The sequence below is a fragment of the Elephas maximus genome, chromosome 19 (assembly GCF_024166365.1).
Source record: "Elephas maximus indicus isolate mEleMax1 chromosome 19, mEleMax1 primary haplotype, whole genome shotgun sequence".
Classification (NCBI taxonomy): Eukaryota; Metazoa; Chordata; class Mammalia; order Proboscidea; family Elephantidae; genus Elephas; species Elephas maximus.
Window position 1 is genome coordinate 43,423,089 of NC_064837.1, and position 21,674 is coordinate 43,444,762.

Here is a 21,674-nt window from a genome sequence, read left to right on the forward strand (position 1 = left end):
TTCCAGCTTCATCAGAAGACACCCCCAAACAGGGACATATTTTGAATTCCTTGGTTCTCCTGTTTGGGAGAAGTCACCAGCTGGCCTCTTTACACCCATCCCTAGCTCTTCCCAAAAATGTCTCCCATCTGTGTCAGGAGGGAGACGAGACAGAAGCATGGTGCTGGGAGGACCCTTCCCAATTACCCCCACCCTCCCACCTTTGGGGCTCCCCATCCAGTTCCTCAACTCCACTCCTCCAGATTGAGGTTCCACGGAGAAAGTCAAAGGGGCTCCCCTACCCACTTCTTAGCCCACATCACGCTGAGGACCCAGCTGCACCCCAGCGGCAGCATCTCTGGCCCAGGCTGGGCTGGGGGGCTGGGGAAGCAGAGCTGCGAAGGGGGGAGATGTGGGGTGGACTCCCTTCCCTTCCCTCCTCCTCCCCCTCTCTGTTCCAGCTCCCAAATTGGGGGCCGGGCCAGGCAGCCCTGATTGGCTGGGGGGCGGGCAGCCGGCTCCCCCTCTCCGAGGGGCAGGGTTCCTCCCTGCTCTTCATGGGGAGGGTATAAAAAGGGCCCGGGCCGGGCGTCGGAGCAGACGGGAGTTTCTCCTCGGGGTCTGAGCAGGAGGCACGCGGAGTGTGAGGCCACGCATGAGCGGACGCTAACCCCCTACCCCAGCCGCAAAGAGTCTACATGTCTAGGGTCTAGACATGTTCAGCTTTGTGGACATCCGGCTCCTGCTCCTCTTAGCGGCCACCGCCCTCCTCACGCACGGCCAAGAGGAGGGCCAAGACGAAGACAGTAAGTCCCAAACTTCTGGGAGTCCAGGGCTACTTGGTATCGCACCCTGCACAGGCCCCGGGGGTCCGCGACTTCATCTGAGACTCGGGATGCTCTGGAGACTCAGGAATGGGAGGGAGAGGGCGAGGGAGCCTTCCCCTGAGCCCGGAGAGAGAAGAGAGTTTACTTTGGGGTCGGAGTGGGGCTGACCGCCTCCCAGGATTGGGAGATGAGGATGGAGTGTAGCGTGAGTTGGCACAGGAGGGAGTCCCGAGCGCTCACTGTGCGGCGCAAAGGGGAAAGTAGGGGCCTGGGCCGTGGGTGGGGGGAAGGCATGTCGAAAACGGGGTGGGGGCGCCGAGCTGGGATTTGGAGCCCGAGATGTAAAAGCAATCAGGAAGGCTGTGGGATGATTCATATGGAAAGATTGTTTGCCCTCTCTGCAGGCTAGACAGTGTTCCTGGGGCCGCGGGGGTGCTGGGTCGGGGGGAGGGGGCGCAGAGAGTGGGCGGGCTGGAGGATGAGAAACTTTGGCTTGGAATTGGCAGAGTGAGGTCCTTGCGCCCCCTGCTGATGAATACTAAGCACTGCGCCTCCATGTCCCGCGCTTCCCGGCGCTGGGACTGGATCCGCAAGACCAGGGCTATTGCGGGGCTTGGACTCCATTTCTTGACCAGAGAGGAATAAAGCTGGGGATGGGGGAGCCCCTGCCTCCAAAAAAAAAGTAGCTAAAACCAAAATCAAACCCGTTGCTGCTGAGTCCGACTCGTAGTGACCGTCTAGGACAGAGCAGAACTGCCACCATTGTGTTTCCAAGGCTGTAAATCTTTACGAAAGCAGACTACCACATTTTTCTCCTGCCACATCTTTCTTATGCAGAGCGGCTGGTAGGTTCAACCGCCAATCTTTCGGTTACCAGCCGGCGCTTAACCACTGCGCCACCAGGCTCCTTTTTAAAGAAGTGGCTATTCTCGGAAAATTGGCTCCTCCCCGTTCCCATTGCTTTGCGTTGCCCGCCACCTAGCGGCCATCTGGGTAGATACTCGCGCGGTGGGCTTGGTTAATTTTATTACTATTGGCGGATTTTTCAGTTCTTTGGCTGAGGAGTAACCCAGAGGGACTGGCTGGCTTTGGGAAACAGGGGTTGGCTCCAGAGCTGGCTTTTGAGATGTATTAGCGCTGGAGGTTGGGATGTATCCTACTTTTGGGGTACATCTTCAAGTCTTGGGGCGGGATCCCACTTCAATCAGTCCCGCCCATCCATCTAGCCCCACCCATACCATCCTACCTGCCCAGGAATGGGGTGTGATGGGGGGCGGACCTCCCTCCTCCCTCGCACCCCCCTTTCTGTCTCCACCCAACCACGCCCCACTAGCTTGCCCTCTCTATGGGGCCCCTCCTGTTTTCCCTCTCACCCCTTGGCTTTTTATTTCCCTTGGCTTCAGCGCCAATGAGCTGAGGCTGGAATTGGAAGCAACCCTGGCCCAAAGCTTTGTTTAAATTCCTAAGAACTGGAAAGAGTTCTAGCTGCCCTGGCCCGGCGCCTCGGCGCTGTCACTGGCGCTGATGAGGAGCAGATGAGCTTTTAAGGATTTAGAAAAAAAAAAAAAAAAAAAGAGGAGGAGGCGGGAAGTGGAAAATCTAAGTGTGTCTCTAGGGCAGAAGGGCAGGAAGGGCTGGGTTGGGACTCCTGAAGCCCTGAAGTGGGGGGACTCGGGAGCTGCTGACCGCCCCCCCTTCCCTCCTGCCCCAGTCCCGTCAGTCACCTGCGTACAGAACGGCCTCAGGTACTATGACCGAGACGTGTGGAAACCCGAGCCCTGCCGGATCTGTGTCTGCGACAACGGCAACGTGTTGTGCGATGACGTGATGTGCGACGAAACCAAGGACTGTCCAGGCGCCAGAGTCCCCGAGGGCGAGTGCTGTCCTGTCTGCCCCAACAGCGACAGTAAGGCTCAGGCCTAGGGCTGTAGGAGGGGGCCTCTGCCGCCAAGAGCACCGTTAACAGCTTGCTCTAACCCGCCTCTCTTCTCCCCCTAGCGTCACCTACTGACCAAGAAACCACAGGAGTCGAGGTAATCCTCAGCCCTCGACTTTCGCCACCCTGGCCGTGACTCCTCATGGCCCTGGCTTCTCTAACCCGGCTTCTTTTGTTTCTTCTCCCCCAACTTCATAGGGACCCAAAGGAGACACTGGCCCCCGGGGCCCAAGGGTAAGCATTGCCAGCTCTCTGCTGTTGTGGGCTGGAGTTGGGTGTGGCTCTTGGCCAGCTCTCACCCCGGCTCCCCACCCTCTTTCCCTGCAGGGACCTGCCGGCCCCCCTGGACGAGATGGCATCCCTGGACAGCCTGGACTTCCCGGACCCCCTGGACCCCCTGGACCTCCTGGACCCCCTGGCCTTGGAGGAGTAAGTGGACAGTCAAGACACTCACCCGTGGAAAGCCTGTTTCTCCTCCATTTTTTCCCCCTTGCAGATGACATAACTTAATGTTTAGAAATAATTTCAACCTTACAGAAAAGCTGCAAGAATAGTTCAAAGAGCTGTCATATACAAGTCACATTTTGCTGCATTTGCTTGATCAGTCTCTTACTATACATACATATATTATCTTTTGTTTTTCTGAGCCATTCGAGAGTAAATTGCTGATATCATGCTCCTTTGATCCTAAATACTTCCGTGATACATCGTAAGAACAAGGACATTCTCTTACATAATCATAGAACAAGAATTACACTTAGGAGATTTAACATTGATACAATATACAGTCCATATTTAAATTTCTCCAATGTCTCAACAATGCCCTTTATAGCAATTTATTTTCCTAATCCATCAACCAGTTCAGGATTTTGAACTGAACTTGATTTTCATATTTCTTTAGTTTCCTTTCATCTGGAACATTCCTTTGTCATTCACAGCACTGACATTTTTTAAAGAGTTCAGGCCCATTGTTTTGTAGACTGTCCTTCAGTGTGGGTTTGTCTGATGTGACCTCATGATTAGATTCAGGTGGTGGGTTTCTGCCAGAATATCTCCCAAGTGATATTGTCCTTCTCATTGCATCACATCAGGAGACATGATGTCAGTTTGTTTGATTATGGGTGATGTCTTCCACCTTTCAACTCACTCATGCACTCTCTCTCTCTCTTGTTTTTTCTAGAACTTTGCTCCCCAGCTGTCTTATGGCTATGATGAGAAATCAGCTGGAGGAATTTCCGTGCCTGGCCCCATGGTGAGCCACACAGGGTGGCAGGGATAACAGAAGAGGAGTGGATGGGGATCCAAGGGGAATGGGCCAGTGTTGGGGGCATATATATATTGGGAGATAAAGGCCACCTTTGGGACTTCAAAGTCCAGAGGAGACACAGAATAACTGAGTGCTCCCAACAGGAACTGTTGAGAAATAGCAAGACTGCACTCATGTTATGCTTTCTTACGGACATGTCACCATGGTCCCCTTTCTTTTCCTTCTATAGGGCCCCTCTGGTCCTCGTGGTCTTCCTGGGCCCCCTGGTGCACCTGTAAGTATCCAGGATGTCTATTTACAGCAATTTGGGCTTTGGGCTTTTGGAGGGAATACTGGAATGAAGATAGGGTAGACGCTCAGAGATCTCTTGGTGAGATGGGGAAAGGTTGACAGAGACTGGCTTTCTAAGCACACCCCTCTGTCCTTGTTCTCCAGGGTCCCCAAGGTTTCCAAGGTCCCCCTGGTGAGCCTGGCGAGCCTGGAGCCTCAGTAAGTACTGTCCGTGCAGATAAACATCCCGCTACAAGCGTGCGGCTTCTGCTATTGAAGGACCGACACTCATACCTGGGGTCTTCCACACCTCCTCTTTCCAATCCCAGCCTCTTTTTTCTTCCATACCCTGGTGCTTCTAACCTCCTCTCCTCCTATCTCCTCTAGGGTCCTATGGGTCCCCGTGGTCCCCCTGGCCCTCCTGGCAAGAACGGAGATGATGTAAGTAGCCTGAGCGAGAAGATTCCATCTGACTCCCACCACCTCCATAGACTAGATCCCCAAAATCTCCATCCCAGTGCCCCCACCTTTGGGGGTGATACCCAGAGGAAGGAGGGCAAGTTATCCCTGATGCACAGGACTGCCTGGGGTCTTTGAATGGTGACCTTCACCCTGCAAGGGATGGTTTTCCCCATCTCCCCAGTAGGGGAGATTGTTCTTCCCTTGTTCCCAGGTACCTGAAAACAATCCCCAGCCTACTCCCTAGGGCAAACAACTTCCGGGGGCTTAACGATCCTGGGCACCTCGTATCCATCCGGTGAGATTAAGATGCATGTGACAGAAATTCCTTCACAGGAACTCAAATCCCACCAAATAAGGGTTCACAATAGATTTAGGCTGAGCTGTAGGTTCAAAGAGAATATTCTGGGCCCCTAAGCCTGACCTTCAACCACCCCAAGAAGACTCAGGCTTTTCACACTTTTCCAGCCCAGGAAGTAATGGGCATGATGGCTTTTTCTCTCCCTCTCAGGGTGAAGCTGGAAAGCCTGGTCGTCCTGGTGAGCGTGGTCCTCCTGGGCCTCAGGTGAGTATGGTAGTGTGGCCAAAACCTGGACTTCACTGCATTTAGGCTTCAATGGGGAGCTGTGTCCACAGTGGTGTCTTCTAACAAACCTTCCTTTATTCTCCTTTACCTTTCTCCTCAGGGTGCTCGGGGATTGCCCGGAACAGCTGGCCTCCCTGGAATGAAGGGACACAGAGTGAGTCCTCTTTGATTCATCTAAGCTCCCAAAGTCTCAAGCATTCCACAATCCCAACCCCCTTCCCCAAGGGATTCTGGTATGCGTCATGGGTGGGTAGCAGCTGCAGAAGTCCCAAAGGATATACAATAGATATACAAAAAAACTTCCCTCCATTGGGAAAGGAGTCCCATTAAAAGAATTTGGTAAGATCTTGGACAAGTTTGGGTTTAGTCTAGCTCATAGACAGGGGGATGGTTGTCCCCCTGAGGCATCTTCTCAGGTCTGGGTGACTATCAAGAGGGTCCACAACTCCATGGGGTCTCACCTTGGTCCTTCTTCTTTATCTTAGGGTTTCAGTGGTTTGGATGGTGCCAAGGGAGATGCTGGTCCTGCTGGTCCCAAGGTGAGAACTTTTCTGGGTGTTGTGGCCCTCTACCTTCTCCCGGTACCACCATGAACAAATTCCTCACTCTCAACTTTCTGCTTTGTAGGGTGAGCCTGGTAGCCCTGGTGAAAATGGAGCTCCTGGTCAGATGGTGAGTATGTCCATTTCTAGAGGGGAGGGAGGGAGCAGGGAGTTGGGACAAGATGGAGACTTCAGGGGAGTGGGAGTGTCCCCTATCTCATTTGGTTTCTCTTGGTTTTATGGTCAGGGCCCCCGTGGTCTGCCTGGTGAGAGAGGTCGCCCAGGAGCCCCTGGCCCTGCTGTGAGTACTCTTGGCCTCTTTGGGGGGTCCCTGGGCCCTTGGAAGGGGTTCCCCAGGAGCTGCAGGGACTGGCCAGGGCTCAGTGGACATAACTGGGGCTTCCTCTCCCTCCTATAGGGTGCTCGTGGCAATGATGGTGCTACTGGTGCTGCTGGACCCCCTGTGAGTATGGTGTGGGAGTGGGGAGGGGTCTCAATGTCAGCTTTTGGGGCTGATGGGGCAGCAGAGCCATGTTGTTCTGAACCCCAAGGCCTCTTGGGCCCCCAAGTATGACTTGCACCTGGCACCTTCCTTCTTGTTAATGTCTCCATTTCATCCACAGGGTCCCACTGGTCCCGCTGGTCCTCCTGGCTTCCCTGGAGCTGTTGGTGCCAAGGTGAGACCCTGCCCTCCCTCTGAGTACAGCTCCCACAGGCCAAGGGGTGATGTCTCCCTGCTCCCCAAACTAGAGGGACCCAGAGTGGCAAGAAAGAGGCCCATTCTCCAACACCTCTATTCTGGAATCTCCTCTCTGATCTTGGAGTCCTGATCATTGTCTCTTGGCCCTGGCCCTTCCCTCCCTCCTCCATTCAGAGGTAGGTTGGGCTCCCCAGGGTTGCGCCTGACATGTCCTTTCTTCCCATCTAGGGTGAAGCTGGTCCCCAAGGAGCCCGAGGCTCTGAAGGTCCCCAGGGTGTGCGTGGTGAGCCTGGCCCCCCTGGCCCTGCTGGTGCTGCTGGCCCTGCTGTGAGTGTCTCCCCGTTAGCACCCCCTGTGTCACTCCCCACCCTCGAAGTCCTTGCCTATCACTCACCCTCCTTTCTTCGTGCTACAGGGAAACCCTGGTGCTGATGGACAGCCTGGTGCTAAAGGTGCCAACGTAAGTATCTTGCCAGGCCTTAGTCCTGCCTGAGATACCCACCTCCCACCTGACCCATGCCTTTTACTTCTGGGTCCTCAACTATCTGTTCTGCCTCCCACAGGGTGCTCCTGGTATTGCTGGTGCTCCTGGCTTCCCTGGTGCCCGAGGCCCTGCTGGACCCCAGGGTCCCAGCGGCGCTCCCGGTCCCAAGGGTAACAGCGTAAGTACTGCCCACTTGCTTCTGCCCCAGCCCTTGTAGTGGCTCCAGTGTGGCCCTCCTCCGGGCAACATGAAGATTCAGGCCACCTGAGAACCCAACTCTAAGCTCACTCTCTTCTTCTCCCCGCCCCCTGCCACAGGGTGAACCCGGTGCTCCTGGCAGCAAAGGTGACGCTGGCGCCAAGGGAGAGCCCGTAAGTCCCCTGCCACGCCTCCTGCAGCTCAGCCCATCCTGCCCTGGAAGCCCTTGAGGGGTGTCCAGGCAGGAGCAGGATCCCCGAGTCTGCTGAGGGAGCCCCCACCCAACCCCCAGGAGTCTTTCGTGCTAGAGACCCAGCCTTACCACAGGCCACCCTCTTCCCTGCCTCCCCCAGGGCCCTGTTGGTATTCAAGGACCCCCTGGCCCTGCTGGTGAAGAAGGAAAGCGAGGAGCCCGAGGTGAACCCGGACCCACTGGCCTGCCCGGGCCCCCTGGCGAGCGTGTAAGTACCCCCAGCCTGCCCCCTCCCACCTTCCCCACCTCCAGTGCCAACCTGGTGCCTGGGTATCTCTGAGCTCAATGGCCTCCTCTCTGTAGGGTGGACCTGGTAGCCGTGGTTTCCCTGGTGCGGATGGTGTTGCTGGTCCCAAGGTAACTTTTCTTCATGGCCAGGAGGCTGACCCAGCTACTTCCTGGGCATTACCTTCCTCTTCTGGATGTAGTCAACCCCGCCCCCCCACCACACACACACATACTTATCAGTGCTCCATGCTGGGGCTGCAGATTGCTTCTCTTCATACTTGGCCTCACCTTGACCTTCCCACTCCCACCCCCCCCAAAGCCCACCTGAACCAGCCCCCATCCCAAGAGGGACAAGGTGTGGGCCATGGTAGAGAGGCCCAGACTTAAGATCTCATTTGTTCCTGTGCCTATCTACCCCCCGCCCCCAACCAGGGTCCCGCTGGTGAACGTGGTTCTCCTGGCCCTGCTGGTCCCAAAGGTTCTCCAGGTGAAGCTGGTCGTCCCGGTGAAGCTGGCCTGCCTGGTGCCAAGGTGAGGCCCCAGCCCTGCCGCTCAGCTCAGCGAGGACTCTGCCTCTGCTGTGGGGGTCCCAGATAGGTGCAGGGCCGCAGGGTCTGCCTTCGGGAGTGGTCCCCTCTTTCTCTTCCTCTCTCCTCCTTCCCCTCTTCTCCTGCCCCACTTATACCTCTCTGCTTCCCCCCTAGGGTCTGACTGGAAGCCCTGGCAGCCCTGGTCCTGATGGCAAAACTGGCCCCCCTGTAAGTATGACCTCCCCCGTGCCCCTTCCCTCTCTCCCACCCGCCTGCTCTTTGGCCTCACCACTGCTTTTGTGTTGCCATCTTCAGGGTCCCGCCGGTCAAGATGGTCGCCCCGGACCCCCAGGTCCCCCTGGTGCCCGTGGTCAGGCTGGTGTGATGGGATTCCCTGGACCTAAAGGTGCTGCTGTAAGTATTCATCAAGGAGCAATGCAGAGCCAGGGACAGACAGTGGCCTGGGAGCAAGTTCTGTCCCTTTTGGGGCCTCAGTTTACCTATCCATAAAATGAGGGATCCCTGCTCACTCTATTATCACAGTTCTCACTGGACATAGTACCATTGTTGCCCCCCCCACATACAGAGATAGGATGGGCCTTTTATGTTAATCACCCCAAAAAATCTTGATGGGGTTCTTGGTGGTATCAAAAGGGAATGGAAGCCCTTTTCAACTCAGATCAACTGCAGACATGAGGGGGGAAGGAAGGAGAGAGGGCGGAGGGAGAAGGAGCCTGAAAGGGCACCTGGTTTGGGGGAGAGGTTAAAGGACCTAGCCATGAAGCCAGCAAAGACATTTCCCCAGGGGGCTGAAGCGTGTCAATAAAGCTTTCAGAGCCTCTTGATAGGAAAGTCCCTTAAAAACTTCTACTCAAAGTAAACCGAAAGGACCTAGGAGGCCCTGGTTCCCACTTCAGCCTGCTCAACCCTCACTCCTCCCCACAGGGAGAGCCTGGCAAAGCTGGAGAGCGTGGTGTTCCCGGACCCCCTGGTGCAGTTGTAAGTATCTCTTTTTGGTCCCTCCCCTCCTCTACCCACTCTGCACAGGAGGGATGCAGGAGGCCTCAGCCCATCACCATCGTGTCAGGAGCCACCAGTGGGGTCTGCCCACCTGCGCCCCTCTTCCTCCAGCTCACCTGGCCTCATCACCCTAAGTTCTTTCTTTTTTACTGTCTCCCAACAGGGTGCTGCTGGCAAAGACGGAGAAGCTGGAGCTCAGGGACCCCCTGGCCCTGCTGTAAGTGCCCTTGACTGAGCATCCTAGGGTAGGGCACTGTGGGACTGGATAGGGGAGATACTCCCTGCCCCTTGTCTCCTCGGCCTTCCTTTGACTTCAGCCTTCTCCCCCATGATAGGGTCCTGCTGGTGAGAGAGGTGAACAAGGCCCTGCTGGCTCCCCTGGATTCCAGGTGAGGCCTCATGGCTGTCAGGTTGTGTGGGAGGCGTAGGGAACATCCCCTTTGCTCTCTTCCAGACTAAATCCTCTCTCTTCCCTCCCCCGTTTCCCACCTACAGGGTCTCCCTGGCCCAGCTGGTCCTCCTGGTGAAGCAGGCAAACCCGGTGAACAGGTAAGAGGTAGCTGCTGGCCAGAGGGGTGAGAATGTAGAAAATACAGAGGGGAAGACTGCCCTTCCTAGCTAATCAGATGACTATAAACTGGAGGTGGGAGGTTAGACACCGGGAAGGACTTCCTGTCATGAAGGGAGTTACATGGAGGGAAGCAGAGAGGTGCAACTCCACATGGGATAATCTGGAAGGGGCCAGGTGACTGCTAGTCTGGGTGACTTCTTTTTAGAGCTTCCAGAATTCTCTCTGTGACTTCTCAGGCCTCCTGGTTATAATTCTTGGCCCAAAGTTTGCAGGGGAGGAGGACTGTCATTGACATATCCCAAGGAGGAGTAGAGGGACTATTTGAGATAATCCCAAATAATCCCAATTTGGTGCTGAGAAGGGGCTAATCCTAGACCCTGAGGGCCAGCTCCAAGGAGGTGGACAGGAGTTCTTTCTAGTGGGGAGCCTGGTAGGCTTTGCTAACATCTGTTTCTCTCCCCCTCAGGGTGTTCCTGGAGACCTTGGTGCCCCCGGCCCCTCCGGAGCAAGAGTAAGTAGAGCCTGCCTCACTACTCCCCGTCAAGATGCCCTGCGCTTGACCTTGTCTCTGGAGCAGCCATCACGTGCCCTGTCCTTCCTTTCCAGGGCGAGAGAGGTTTCCCTGGCGAGCGTGGTGTGCAGGGTCCTCCTGGTCCTGCAGGTCCCCGTGGGTCCAATGGTGCTCCTGGCAATGACGGTGCTAAGGTAAAAGCAGCGCAGGGAGGGGCTCCATCAGCAGTTCAGGGACCAGGGATGACTGGCTGTGACCAAAGCCATCTATATGGAGGAGGGACAAGACATCTATATGGGGGTGGGTGGGGACTCACAGACAGCCCCAAGCTCTGGGCCTTGAGTCTTCCCTCTTAGCTGGTGCCTGTCTTTGGCCTCAGAACCAAGCCTGGGAGACATCAAGAGGGGCTCAGGGCTGTGACCCACTCCTGGGACCTCAGACCTCACTCCAATCTTCTTGGTTGTCACCTAGGGTGATGCTGGTGCTCCTGGAGCCCCCGGTAGCCAAGGTGCCCCTGGCCTTCAGGGAATGCCTGGTGAACGTGGTGCAGCTGGTCTTCCAGGCCCCAAGGGTGACAGAGTAAGTTCAGCCCCCTCTACCCTGAGCCCTGCTTGGCTCCCATCTCTCTCCTGCCTTGGGCCTCTCAGCCTTTCTTCTTCTTTCTCTGGCCTGTTTGCTGATGAATCTTGTACCTGAGGTCACCTTCTATGTCCCCACCCCACCTTCTCTACTGTCAGAACGCCTCTCTCCCTGAGTTACCATGGCAATGAGAGGTGGGGCCAGCTCCTTGAAGGAGGCTCCCTTATCCATTCCCCACACAAGTCAGGGTCCTCTTAACCTGTGTCTCATCTGAATCTCCTTATGAGATCTTGAGTCCTCAGCATGCATCGGGGCAAGTCAGAGCTGGAAAGGGCGTTGGGAGGTCCCAGACTCAAGCAGGACACTATAGATGGCCTCCGGGCCCCATCTTGGAAGTCTCAGGCTTTTTTTTTTTTGTCTTTAGGGTGATGCTGGTCCCAAAGGTGCTGATGGTTCTCCTGGCAAAGATGGCCCTCGTGGTCTGACTGGCCCCATTGGTCCCCCTGGCCCTGCTGGTGCCCCTGGTGACAAGGTGAGCCCCTCACACAAGCTTCCCCAGCAAACTCTTCGGGGAAGGCCAGTCTTGATGTCCTGAGCTGGTGGCCCAGGAAACTGGAGGGACTGGGAGGAGGAGGAGGTTCTCCTGGGGTCATTACCAGGAGTATTGGGCATAGGCAACCTGACCCTGAGGCTCTTGTCCTCCTTCTCAGGGTGAAGCTGGTCCCAGCGGCCCTGCTGGTCCCACTGGAGCTCGTGGTGCCCCCGTAAGTACAGAAGACCCCAGTTAAGGGCCCTTCTCTCCCTTCATGCTGGCCCTCTTGTGTCCCTTCTCTGCCTCCACCCTACCTTCCCCACTGTCAGAGCGTCTCTCCAATTTGCCTCCTTCTCTTCCAGGGAGACCGTGGTGAGCCTGGTCCTCCCGGCCCTGCTGGCTTCGCCGGCCCCCCTGTGAGTACCAAAACCCCCGTTCATTTTCTATCACCAACGGGGACCTGGGACCTTGAGTGACTGAGATGAGGACAGAAGCTTTGGCCTGAGTCAGGGAAGAGGTGTTGTCTTCCATTCAAGCATCTCCGTGTCTCTAGTTACTGCTTCTTCCCCAGCCCCAGAAAACCTTCCATCTCCCCATATCCTTCTCCTCTGCTTACCACACTCCCTCCTCCCCTAGGGTGCTGATGGCCAACCTGGTGCTAAAGGTGAACCTGGTGATGCTGGTGCTAAAGGCGATGCTGGTCCCCCTGGCCCTGCTGGACCCACTGGAGCCCCTGGCCCCATTGTGAGTATCTTACCTTCTATGCCATGAGCTGCTGTAGGCCCCGGCCCAGGACTGACTCAGCCTTGACATCTCTGTGCTTTCCTGCAGGGTAATGTTGGTGCTCCTGGACCCAAAGGTGCCCGTGGCAGTGCTGGTCCCCCTGTGAGTATCCCTACCTCTCTACTGAGCTGCTCCCCAAGCAGTACTGGGAGGTGGTGTGGCTGGACCAGGTGAGTTGGCTGTTCTCCTTCTGACTTTGTTCTCTTCTGCCAGGGTGCTACTGGTTTCCCTGGTGCTGCTGGCCGAGTCGGTCCCCCTGGCCCCTCTGTAAGTATCTGGGGTGGAGACTCCAGGGGGTCGGGGGGCAGGGGCTCTCAGGAAGGTGGTTAGCCATGGAGGCCTCAGTGGTGCTCCAGAACCCACTGGAGTCTGACTGCCCCCTTCTCCCCTCCAGGGAAATGCTGGACCCCCTGGCCCTCCTGGCCCTGCTGGCAAAGAAGGCGGCAAAGGTCCCCGTGGTGAGACTGGCCCTGCTGGACGTCCTGGTGAAGTTGGCCCCCCTGGTCCCCCCGGCCCCGCTGGAGAGAAAGGATCCCCTGGTGCTGATGGTCCTGCGGTAAGTGGGAGCTCAGATCTCAGCAGCTCCTGAGGTGTCCGGGAGTGCCACGCTCCAGAGCCAGGGAGCAGATCTCTGTGCCACCTGCAAGGTGTCTCACCCCTTGTCTCCTCCCGCAGGGCGCCCCTGGTACTCCCGGACCTCAGGGTATTGGTGGACAGCGTGGTGTGGTCGGCCTGCCCGGTCAGAGAGGAGAAAGAGGCTTCCCTGGTCTTCCTGGCCCATCTGTGAGTACCCCCTAACCTTGGGGGACGCTGAGAAGAACCATCACAGGACTCGGAGGGCGCAGGCTGGGGGTGGAAGAGCCACGAGGAAGGATTTGGTAGAAATCACCTTGGGGGCTCTAGGACCTTTCCCCACCCTATCTCTGGCCTGATTCTTTCTTTTCTTCTCACTCAGGGCGAACCCGGCAAACAAGGTCCTTCTGGCTCAAGTGGTGAACGTGGTCCCCCTGGCCCCGCAGGCCCCCCTGGATTGGCTGGACCCCCTGGTGAATCTGGGCGTGAGGTGAGCAACCCCAGATATGCCCTTGGCATGGCCATTCGGCCTTGACCTGAGTCTGAGGGCTGACTCTCACCTCTCCCCCTTCTCTGCAGGGTGCTCCTGGTGCCGAAGGCTCCCCTGGACGAGATGGTTCTCCTGGCCCCAAGGTGAGACAGCTGTACTCCAGGCCAACAGCTCTGCCTATCCTCCCCTGGCCCGGCCTGGCCCCCTGAGCTGGGGTTGACCCATATCCCCCTTCCCCTCCCAGGGTGACCGTGGTGAGACTGGACCCTCTGGACCCCCTGGTGCTCCTGGTGCTCCTGGTGCCCCTGGCCCCGTCGGCCCTGCTGGCAAGAGTGGGGATCGTGGTGAGACTGTAAGTGACTGGCTCCAGCTACCTGCTCCTGGTCAGGGAAGGGACTCTCCAGGGCTGGGGATGGTCGCCTGACCTTGAAAGACCCTTGGCCTTCCTGGAAAAGTTGAGCCACAGCTCAGCCTCGGGACTCCTGCTCTGCTTTCCCCAAGGAATGGGGATTGTCCTCATGTGCACATCCCAGCTCACATGAAGTCTGGCTGAAGGCAGGGGAGGGGGAACGGTGTCTGAGGGTCAGGAAAGAGATGGATGCGGTGGAAAAGGATGTGAGGAAGGGGCTCTGCCCCAGGAGCATCTCATCCTGTGGCTCTGCTGTGCCGCCCCAGCCTTGGCCTTCCTGACTAGGATCTAACGCTTCTCTGCCTTCCCCAGGGTCCCGCTGGTCCTGCTGGTCCTGCTGGTCCTGCTGGTGTCCGTGGCCCCGCTGTAAGTGCTCTGCTCTGGCCCCCATGCCCTCGAACCCTTGTCCCAGTGTGGACAGTACCTCACTCAGTGCTGATGGACCTTCCACCTGACAGCCTGTCTCTACTCTATTCTAGGGACCCCAAGGCCCCCGTGGTGACAAGGGTGAGACAGGTGAACAGGGCGACAGAGGCTTGAAGGGTCACCGTGGCTTCTCCGGTCTCCAGGGTCCCCCTGGCCCTCCTGTGAGTATGCTTAGCCCTTCCCAGCCCACCCACTGCCATTGAGTCTTCTCTTGTCGTCTCTGCATGCTGTCCTGTGTGATGCTGGGGGTACACTGCCTCACTTTCCCCTCTGGATAGTCCTTCTGACTCCTCCTTAGTGAGGACTGGCATCTGAAGGTTTATGACCATTTCCAACTAGCTTCTGGAAGGGTGAGGGGTGGACAGAGAGAGCTCATGGGAGGGGTCTGAGCCTGTGGCCATCGTGTGGCTAGATTTCCAGGATAATGAGATTAGAGGGGAGAAGGTTGCCATTGCTGCGCCTCATCTCCCCAGCTCAGACCCCTGGCTGCTGACCCACGCTGGGCCTGAACTGCCTCTGTATCTATCCTTCAGGGCTCTCCTGGTGAACAAGGTCCCTCTGGAGCTTCTGGTCCTGCTGGTCCCCGAGTAAGTCATGTCTTCTGTCTTCTGTTCTTGGATCCCAACCCCAAGCTCACCTAGGGGCCCTTTGCCTGGGATACAGTTGTCCCTCACCTTTCTGGGGCAGGGAGTGGGGGAAGGGAAGAAGAGTCCTGAACGAGCAATCTCATCCAGCCCTCAACATCCCCCCACCCCATTCCTTCCTCCCACAAAATGTTTCCTGGCCCAGGGATGGGAATAAGCAGTGACTCATCTTGTGGGGAGAGACAGATACAGACTCCATGAGGCAGGAGCCAGGGCCAAGCAGAGAGAGGGGTGGCCTTCTCCACAAGAGCAGAGGCTGTGTTGTGCTTTCTGGAATGCTTTCTCCAACCATCTCCTTCTTTCATCTCCCCACAGGGTCCCCCTGGCTCTGCTGGTGCTCCTGGCAAAGATGGACTCAATGGCCTCCCAGGCCCCATTGGTCCCCCTGGTCCTCGTGGTCGTACTGGTGATGCTGGCCCTGTTGTACGTAGCCTCTGACTCCGTCTACCTCACAGCCCTGCAGCCTGAGAGAACTTGGACCCCAGTAATCCCCACTCTCCTCCCTCTCTGCACAGGGTCCCCCTGGCCCTCCCGGACCCCCTGGTCCCCCCGGCCCTCCCAGTGGTGCTTTCGACTTCAGCTTCTTGCCCCAGCCACCTCAAGAGAAGGCTCACGATGGTGGCCGCTACTACCGGGCCGATGATGCCAATGTGGTCCGTGACCGTGACCTCGAGGTAGACACCACCCTCAAGAGCCTGAGCCAGCAGATTGAGAACATCCGGAGCCCTGAAGGCAGCCGCAAGAACCCTGCCCGCACCTGCCGTGACCTCAAGATGTGCCACTCCGACTGGAAGAGCGGTGAGGGCCTACTCTATGTCCCCTTCCTCCTCCTCCTCCTGCCATGACAAGGCTGCCCTTATGTGCCCCACCTCCCCTGACTTCATCTTTCCCCACCCCACCGCAGGAGAGTACTGGATTGACCCCAACCAAGGCTGCAACCTGGACGCCATCAAAGTCTTCTGCAACATGGAGACAGGTGAGACCTGCGTGTACCCCACTCAGCCCAGCGTGGCCCAGAAGAACTGGTACATCAGCAAGAACCCCAAGGAAAAGAGGCACGTCTGGTATGGCGAGAGCATGACCGACGGATTCCAGGTGCGTGAGCAGGACTCTGGAGCTACTCTCCTGAGACGGGCTAGCCCAGTATTCAGAAGGGGCATGAGGGAAGATCCTGGGGTGGGCTAGACCTCTGCTAAGTGTGATACACAGAGCTGGGTTGTGGGTACTTGATACTGACTCAGACTCTGGCTGTCCAAGGACAAGTGATGCCCCCTCTTGACATGGGAGTTACTTGAGATGCTCTCTGAGGGTTCTGGGAGAGGAAGGCCAGGACTAGAAGCTCCTGTACAGTCAGTCACACCCTGCTCTCCACCATCCCAACTGCAGTTCGAATATGGCGGCGAAGGCTCCGACCCCGCCGATGTGGCCATCCAGCTGACCTTCCTGCGCCTGATGTCCACCGAGGCCTCCCAGAACATCACCTACCACTGCAAGAACAGTGTAGCCTACATGGATCAGCAGACCGGCAACCTCAAGAAGGCCCTGCTCCTCCAGGGCTCCAACGAGATCGAGATCCGGGCCGAGGGCAACAGCCGCTTCACCTACAGCGTCACCGAGGATGGATGCACGGTGAGTCCTCGGCAGGACCCAACTTCTCCAGGATTTGGGTTTCAGACAGACTGAACTCCCCTCACCTTATCACTCCCACTTGGTAACATCCCTCTCCCATGGTCTCCCCTTCACCCCAGAGTCACACCGGAACCTGGGGCAAGACGATCATCGAGTACAAAACCACCAAGACCTCCCGCCTGCCCATCATCGATGTGGCCCCCTTGGACGTTGGCGCCCCAGACCAGGAATTTGGCTTCGACATTGGCCCTGTCTGCTTCCTGTAAACTCCTACCACCCCAACCTGGCTCCCTCCCACCCAGCCCACTGCCCCCCAGCCCTGGAAACAGGCAAACAACCCAAACTGAATCCCCCAAAAAGGCAAAAATGGGAGACAATTTCACATGGACTTTGGAAAATATTTTTTTTCCTTTGCATTCATCTCTCAAACTTAGTTTTTAACATTGACCAACTGAACATGACCAAAAACCGAAAGCGCATTCAACCTTACCAAAAAAGAAAAAAAAGAATAAATAAATAACTTTTTAAAAAAAGGAAGCTTGGTCCACTTGCTTGAAGACCCATGTGGGGGTAAGTCCTTTTCTGCCCCTGGGGCTTATGATACCCCAACTCTGCCCTTTCTGCTCCTTTCTCCATCCCCCCTTGGGGCCTCCCCTCCACTGCTCCCCAAATCTAAGTCTCCCCAAAAGACACAGGAAATCATGCATTGTCTGCCCAGCAGCCAAAGACAATGCTGAAACATTCAAGTGGCTCCCACGCCCCCAGTCCACTCCCTCTCACCCAGCACCCCCAAACCCTGGGGGACCTGGGATTCTCGGACTGCCAAAGAAGCTTTGCCATCTGGCACCCCGGTGGCCCCGGAAACATGCCCCTCTTTGTTTTCGAGGGGGGCGTGCCGGGGGAGCCCCTGGCCTCTCACCAGGTTTGGAGGCTAGTCAGGCACCACAGGTGGAAACATCGGATTTGGGACAAACTTGTCAGTCCCCCGTGCAGCAGGGCTGGGTCAGAGATTGTTCTGTTCCTTGTGTAATTGTGTTGCTGAAAGACTACCTCGTTCTTGTCTTTATTGTGTCAACCGGGGCAACTGCGTGGGGGCAAGGATGGAAGGGGCTCCCCGTTTTCTATCAAAGGTGCTACATCTATGTGAGGGGCGGGTGGGGAGGAAATCACTGGTGCTATAGAAGTTGAGACGCCCCCCAGACCAGCAAATGTTCCTTTTTGTTCAAATTCTTTTATATTCTGCATTTTTCCTTTTTTTTTTTTTTTTTGGTGGATGTGAACTTATGTGAATTTCCTAAAGGTGCTATTTAACACGGGGGAGAGAGTGCTGCCAGCTCCAGCCAGCACCCGCTCACTTTCCACCCTCTCTTCTCCTGTCTCTCCTCGCCCCATCCTCTCTTTTCTAGAACCTTCTCTCCTGCGGCTTCATCCCATCCTCGTCACCCCTCTCTTACTCTGTTCTGTATCCTCTCTCTCGCTGGGTTTCAGAGCACAACTTTCCAAAGCACAAAGCAGTTTTTCCCCCTAGGGGTGGGAGGAAGCAAGAGACTCTGTACCTATTTTGTATGTGTATAATAATTTGAGATGTTTTTAATTATTTTGATTGCTGGAATAAAGCATGTGGAAATTACCCAAACCTATCTGCAGTGGCCTCCTAATTTCCTTCCTTGGAGTCGGGGAGGGAGAGGCATGGGAGGGGGCTTTGGGGTGGGTGGGCTCACCTTTTTCTTGCCCTTGGCCAGCCCCTAGTCCTCCTCCCCTGCTCTTCCAGTTCCCTGGCTAGCCCCTTCCCCTTACCTTAGGCCTTAACCCTTTCTCTTTCCTTTTTTATTTTTCCCTCTTGCAAACCTTGCATTTCTTCTCCTTTGTAATGCCCAGACAACCCACACATGGACAGCAGGACACACACTCACACACAAACACACAGAGACACTTCCCCTCAGGTTCTGGGTTGCCCAAACATCGTGCCTGCCACCTGCTTCCCATCAGGTCAACTGTCTGGGCATGCTCCCCTGCTGTGGCTACTGGAGGGTTGCGGGCTGTGGGTGGGGAGATACAGAGGTAAGATTTTGTTGGAATTAAAAGGACTCCCTGGGGTAGGGAAGGCTCTGCTCATGGGGCACTGGAAGGTCCCCACTGGGTGAGAGATGTGGAACTGGCCAGAAGTGCCAGGGAGCCCCTCAGCAAGACTTCTCCCCTCCCTGGGCCCAGGGTTGGTGTACCAGGCAAAGATGGTTGGTCATCTGGCTTCTCCTTCCCCCTCCCCATCTCTGAGCTCCAGCCAACCAGGCAACAAGCCCTGAAGCATGAGAGGGTCTGTTGAGCCTGCCTGTGGCTGCAAGGAAATGGGGGGTGGGGGGACACACCCTGCCCGTGTTTCTGGGCTCCCAGGTGTAAGGGGGTAAACCGTCCCTGAGAAAGCCTCAAGAGGGGCCTGGGAGAGCTGCAGTTAAGGTATGTACAGGCTGTGATCAGGACGGATGCGTGCCCCAGCCCTCTGATCATACACTGAGTCCCTCTTAGCTTTCTAAATCCCCAGAACACCAGAACCCTGGGTGTGGGGTGGCCCAGGGAGGTAATTTTATCCACTCCCTGACTCCTGCCCAGTCTTCATTCTTCACTTTTTAAAAAGTGCTTTCTTCCTCTCTTTCTTCCTTCTCCCACCCTCTGCCTGCCCCTTCCTGCCTGTTAGACAACCTGAGGACCCCAAAGGGAAGGTGACTGGTTGGTGCCCCAATCTCAGGGAATGGGGACAGCAGTGTGTGGACAGTGGAAGGACAGAGGAGAGAACCTGAAGAGCCAGAAGCCTGGAGCAGACCAGGTACCTAGAGTCCCAGAGGCAGAGAGATGACAGCTGTCCACCCCGCTCACCCAAGGTCTCAGGGCCTGAACTCAAGGGAAAGAAACGTTGTGTCCCTCTCTCAGGTCTACAGAGCGATGGATAAGTCTGCTGATGCTAATCCATGGCTGTCATGAAGTATTCATGGGTATTCATTACAGCCTTTAATAATTCATCATTAGCACTTCTACCACAATTGGGACTGTAGAAAAGGAATTAGTCTAGCGAGGATAAGGAATTATGGCATGTAGATGAAGGTCTATTCATATGAAAATCACCCAGAGCTGTGTGATGCCCACTGATTGATCAATCAATCCTTGATCGACTGGCCATGCCTGACACAGAACCCAGGTAACCTCCATCTACCCTGGACCAGGACCCCTGGGATTCTTGGCTGTCTCGGCCTCATCCCCATCTGTTCCCACAGGAGATCCGGAAACATCCTGAGCCTGGCCACTACCCACCTTTCCCCCTCTTGCCTAACACCTATCCCACCAGCCAAAGAGGGTACCCGACATTCCCACATAGGCACCACACTTGCCCACTTCTCGGCCTTTCTTTATGTCTGTTCTCTGCCTGGAATGATACCTTTCATCTCTCCTTGCCCAACCCTCCACCCTCCAGGCCACGCTCAAAATGGCTCAACGTCCCTCCATTCTCCTGCCCAACGCAGGCTGAGCTTGAGTTTCCAAAGCACTTCATGCCTCTAAAATCAATCTCAGCCTGTATCTTGGAGATTGTTGCCATTTTGGCGTTGGCATGTTTTCGCTGTGTTATTCTCACCAGGCCAAGCAGAGTTCAGAGGATGAAGGCCAGGTCCTGCAACGCACAGAGTACACACAAACATATCGGTAAGACTAAGAGAGCGCGAGACAGAGTGGAGGCCCTTGCAGTGCGAAGCTGTGCGTGTCTTTGTGCACAGGTGTGAGCGAGTGTAAGAGGGCGAGCAAGTGAAAACTAAGTCTGGGTTGAGAGCAAACAGGGTGGAAGGCTCTATCTAGGCCAGCACTCTCCAATAGGCTCTCTGCAAGGATGAAAGTTCCGTATCTGTGCTGTCCAAGATGGTCACCACTAGCCACGTGTGGCCACTGAGCGCTTGAAATGTAGGTAGTGTGACTGAGGAGCTCAACTGTTAATTTTGACTTATTTTAATGTGGCTCGTGACTGCCATGTTGGGCAGCACAGTTCTAGGCAACGGGGTGAATGTGTGTCTTGCTACATATGTACAAATCTCCATGAGAGTGCATAAATGTGTGTGTGTGAGTGTGTATGTGCATGCACGTGAGTGGACACACGAGGTGGGCACCACATGTCAGGGCTGTAGTGGTGGCAGCACACGGGCAGGCCTTGTGTGGCTGTGCCCCACTGTACATCTCCCTGTCAGTGTCACGTGGTATGGGGCCTGGTATGTGGTTTGAGTGTGTGTTCAGGACAGGAGGGGAAGGGGACAAAGGGACCATTGTACCACATTCCCAGCTCAAACCCTCCTTTCTGCTGACATCACAGCTGCCCTAAATATAGGTGCCTAGACTGGCTCCCCCAGACCCTCGCTGCCCCCTGCATGGTGGCAGAGTGCCTGCTGTTCCCAGCACTGCTCTGTTGGACTCATCTTTCTGTTCTCCCTAAAGAGATGGACCATGTTCCTATGGTTGATTTTTCAGTCAAATCCAGATGGAAAATTCTAGAAAAGGAGGAGGCTTCATATGGATTTTTAATTTTTGCTACTCTCCCAGAATCCTGGGCCCCTTTTGTGACCTGAGGCCATCTCCTGACAGGATCTTCCGTAGCCAAAATATGGTGGATTTCCCTCCTTTTCTTTTCTGCTTCTTAACCCTCAGCTTCCTAGATGCCTTCAAGACTTGCCTAGATGAAGCTGGGTAAGATTGAAGGGGGGGAGAGGTAGAGAGAGGGCTTCCTAACTTGGGGCGAGAAGGGAAGAGTGGACTGTGTGTGTAACAGGAATGAGTGTGAGGCTGCATGTGAGAGAACGCGTGGCTGCTCACAAAGCCAGCACCTACCTGAGGAAGTCTAGGCCATGCATGTGAGTGTGTGAGGCTGTGTGAGCATGTGAGACTGTGAGCGAGTGAAGCTGTGTAAGTGAATGAGGTGTTTGAATGTGTGAAGCTATATGAGTGAGGCTTTGTGAGTGTGTGAGGCTGTGTGTGAGTGATGTGGGTGTGAAGTTATGTGAGTGTGCAAGACTGTGTATGTGAGGCTACGTGAACAAGTGAGGTGTGTGAGTGAGGCTATGTGATTGTGTGAAGTTGTATGAGTGTGTGAGGCTGTGTGAGTGAGTGAGGCTGTGTGAATGAGTGAAGCTGCATAAGAGGGTGAGGTATGTGAGGTTGTGTGAGCATGTGAAGCTGTGTGAGCACGTAAGGCTGTTAAGCAAGTGAGATATCTGAGTGA

The 21,674-nt window shown here is 55.8% G+C and overlaps 1 protein-coding gene across 1 annotated transcript; it reads left to right on the plus strand.

Moving 5' to 3' along the window:
* Positions 1 to 555: 555 nt before the first annotated feature.
* Positions 556 to 18,060, plus strand: COL1A1 (collagen type I alpha 1 chain). Its single transcript, XM_049860322.1, has 51 exons — positions 556 to 785; positions 2,518 to 2,712; positions 2,805 to 2,839; positions 2,941 to 2,976; positions 3,070 to 3,171; positions 3,923 to 3,994; positions 4,239 to 4,283; positions 4,445 to 4,498; positions 4,667 to 4,720; positions 5,250 to 5,303; positions 5,425 to 5,478; positions 5,810 to 5,863; positions 5,952 to 5,996; positions 6,114 to 6,167; positions 6,285 to 6,329; positions 6,490 to 6,543; positions 6,795 to 6,893; positions 6,982 to 7,026; positions 7,130 to 7,228; positions 7,368 to 7,421; positions 7,602 to 7,709; positions 7,805 to 7,858; positions 8,162 to 8,260; positions 8,434 to 8,487; positions 8,575 to 8,673; positions 9,205 to 9,258; positions 9,443 to 9,496; positions 9,615 to 9,668; positions 9,775 to 9,828; positions 10,317 to 10,361; positions 10,457 to 10,555; positions 10,833 to 10,940; positions 11,365 to 11,472; positions 11,651 to 11,704; positions 11,835 to 11,888; positions 12,109 to 12,216; positions 12,304 to 12,357; positions 12,469 to 12,522; positions 12,650 to 12,811; positions 12,931 to 13,038; positions 13,211 to 13,318; positions 13,408 to 13,461; positions 13,563 to 13,670; positions 14,040 to 14,093; positions 14,207 to 14,314; positions 14,687 to 14,740; positions 15,113 to 15,220; positions 15,313 to 15,595; positions 15,702 to 15,892; positions 16,184 to 16,426; positions 16,546 to 18,060. The coding sequence occupies exons 1-51, from the start codon at positions 695 to 697 to the stop codon at positions 16,690 to 16,692; spliced, it is 4,383 nt and encodes a 1,460-aa protein (XP_049716279.1). The 5' UTR covers positions 556 to 694; the 3' UTR covers positions 16,693 to 18,060.
* The last annotated feature ends 3,614 nt before the right edge of the window (positions 18,061 to 21,674 follow it).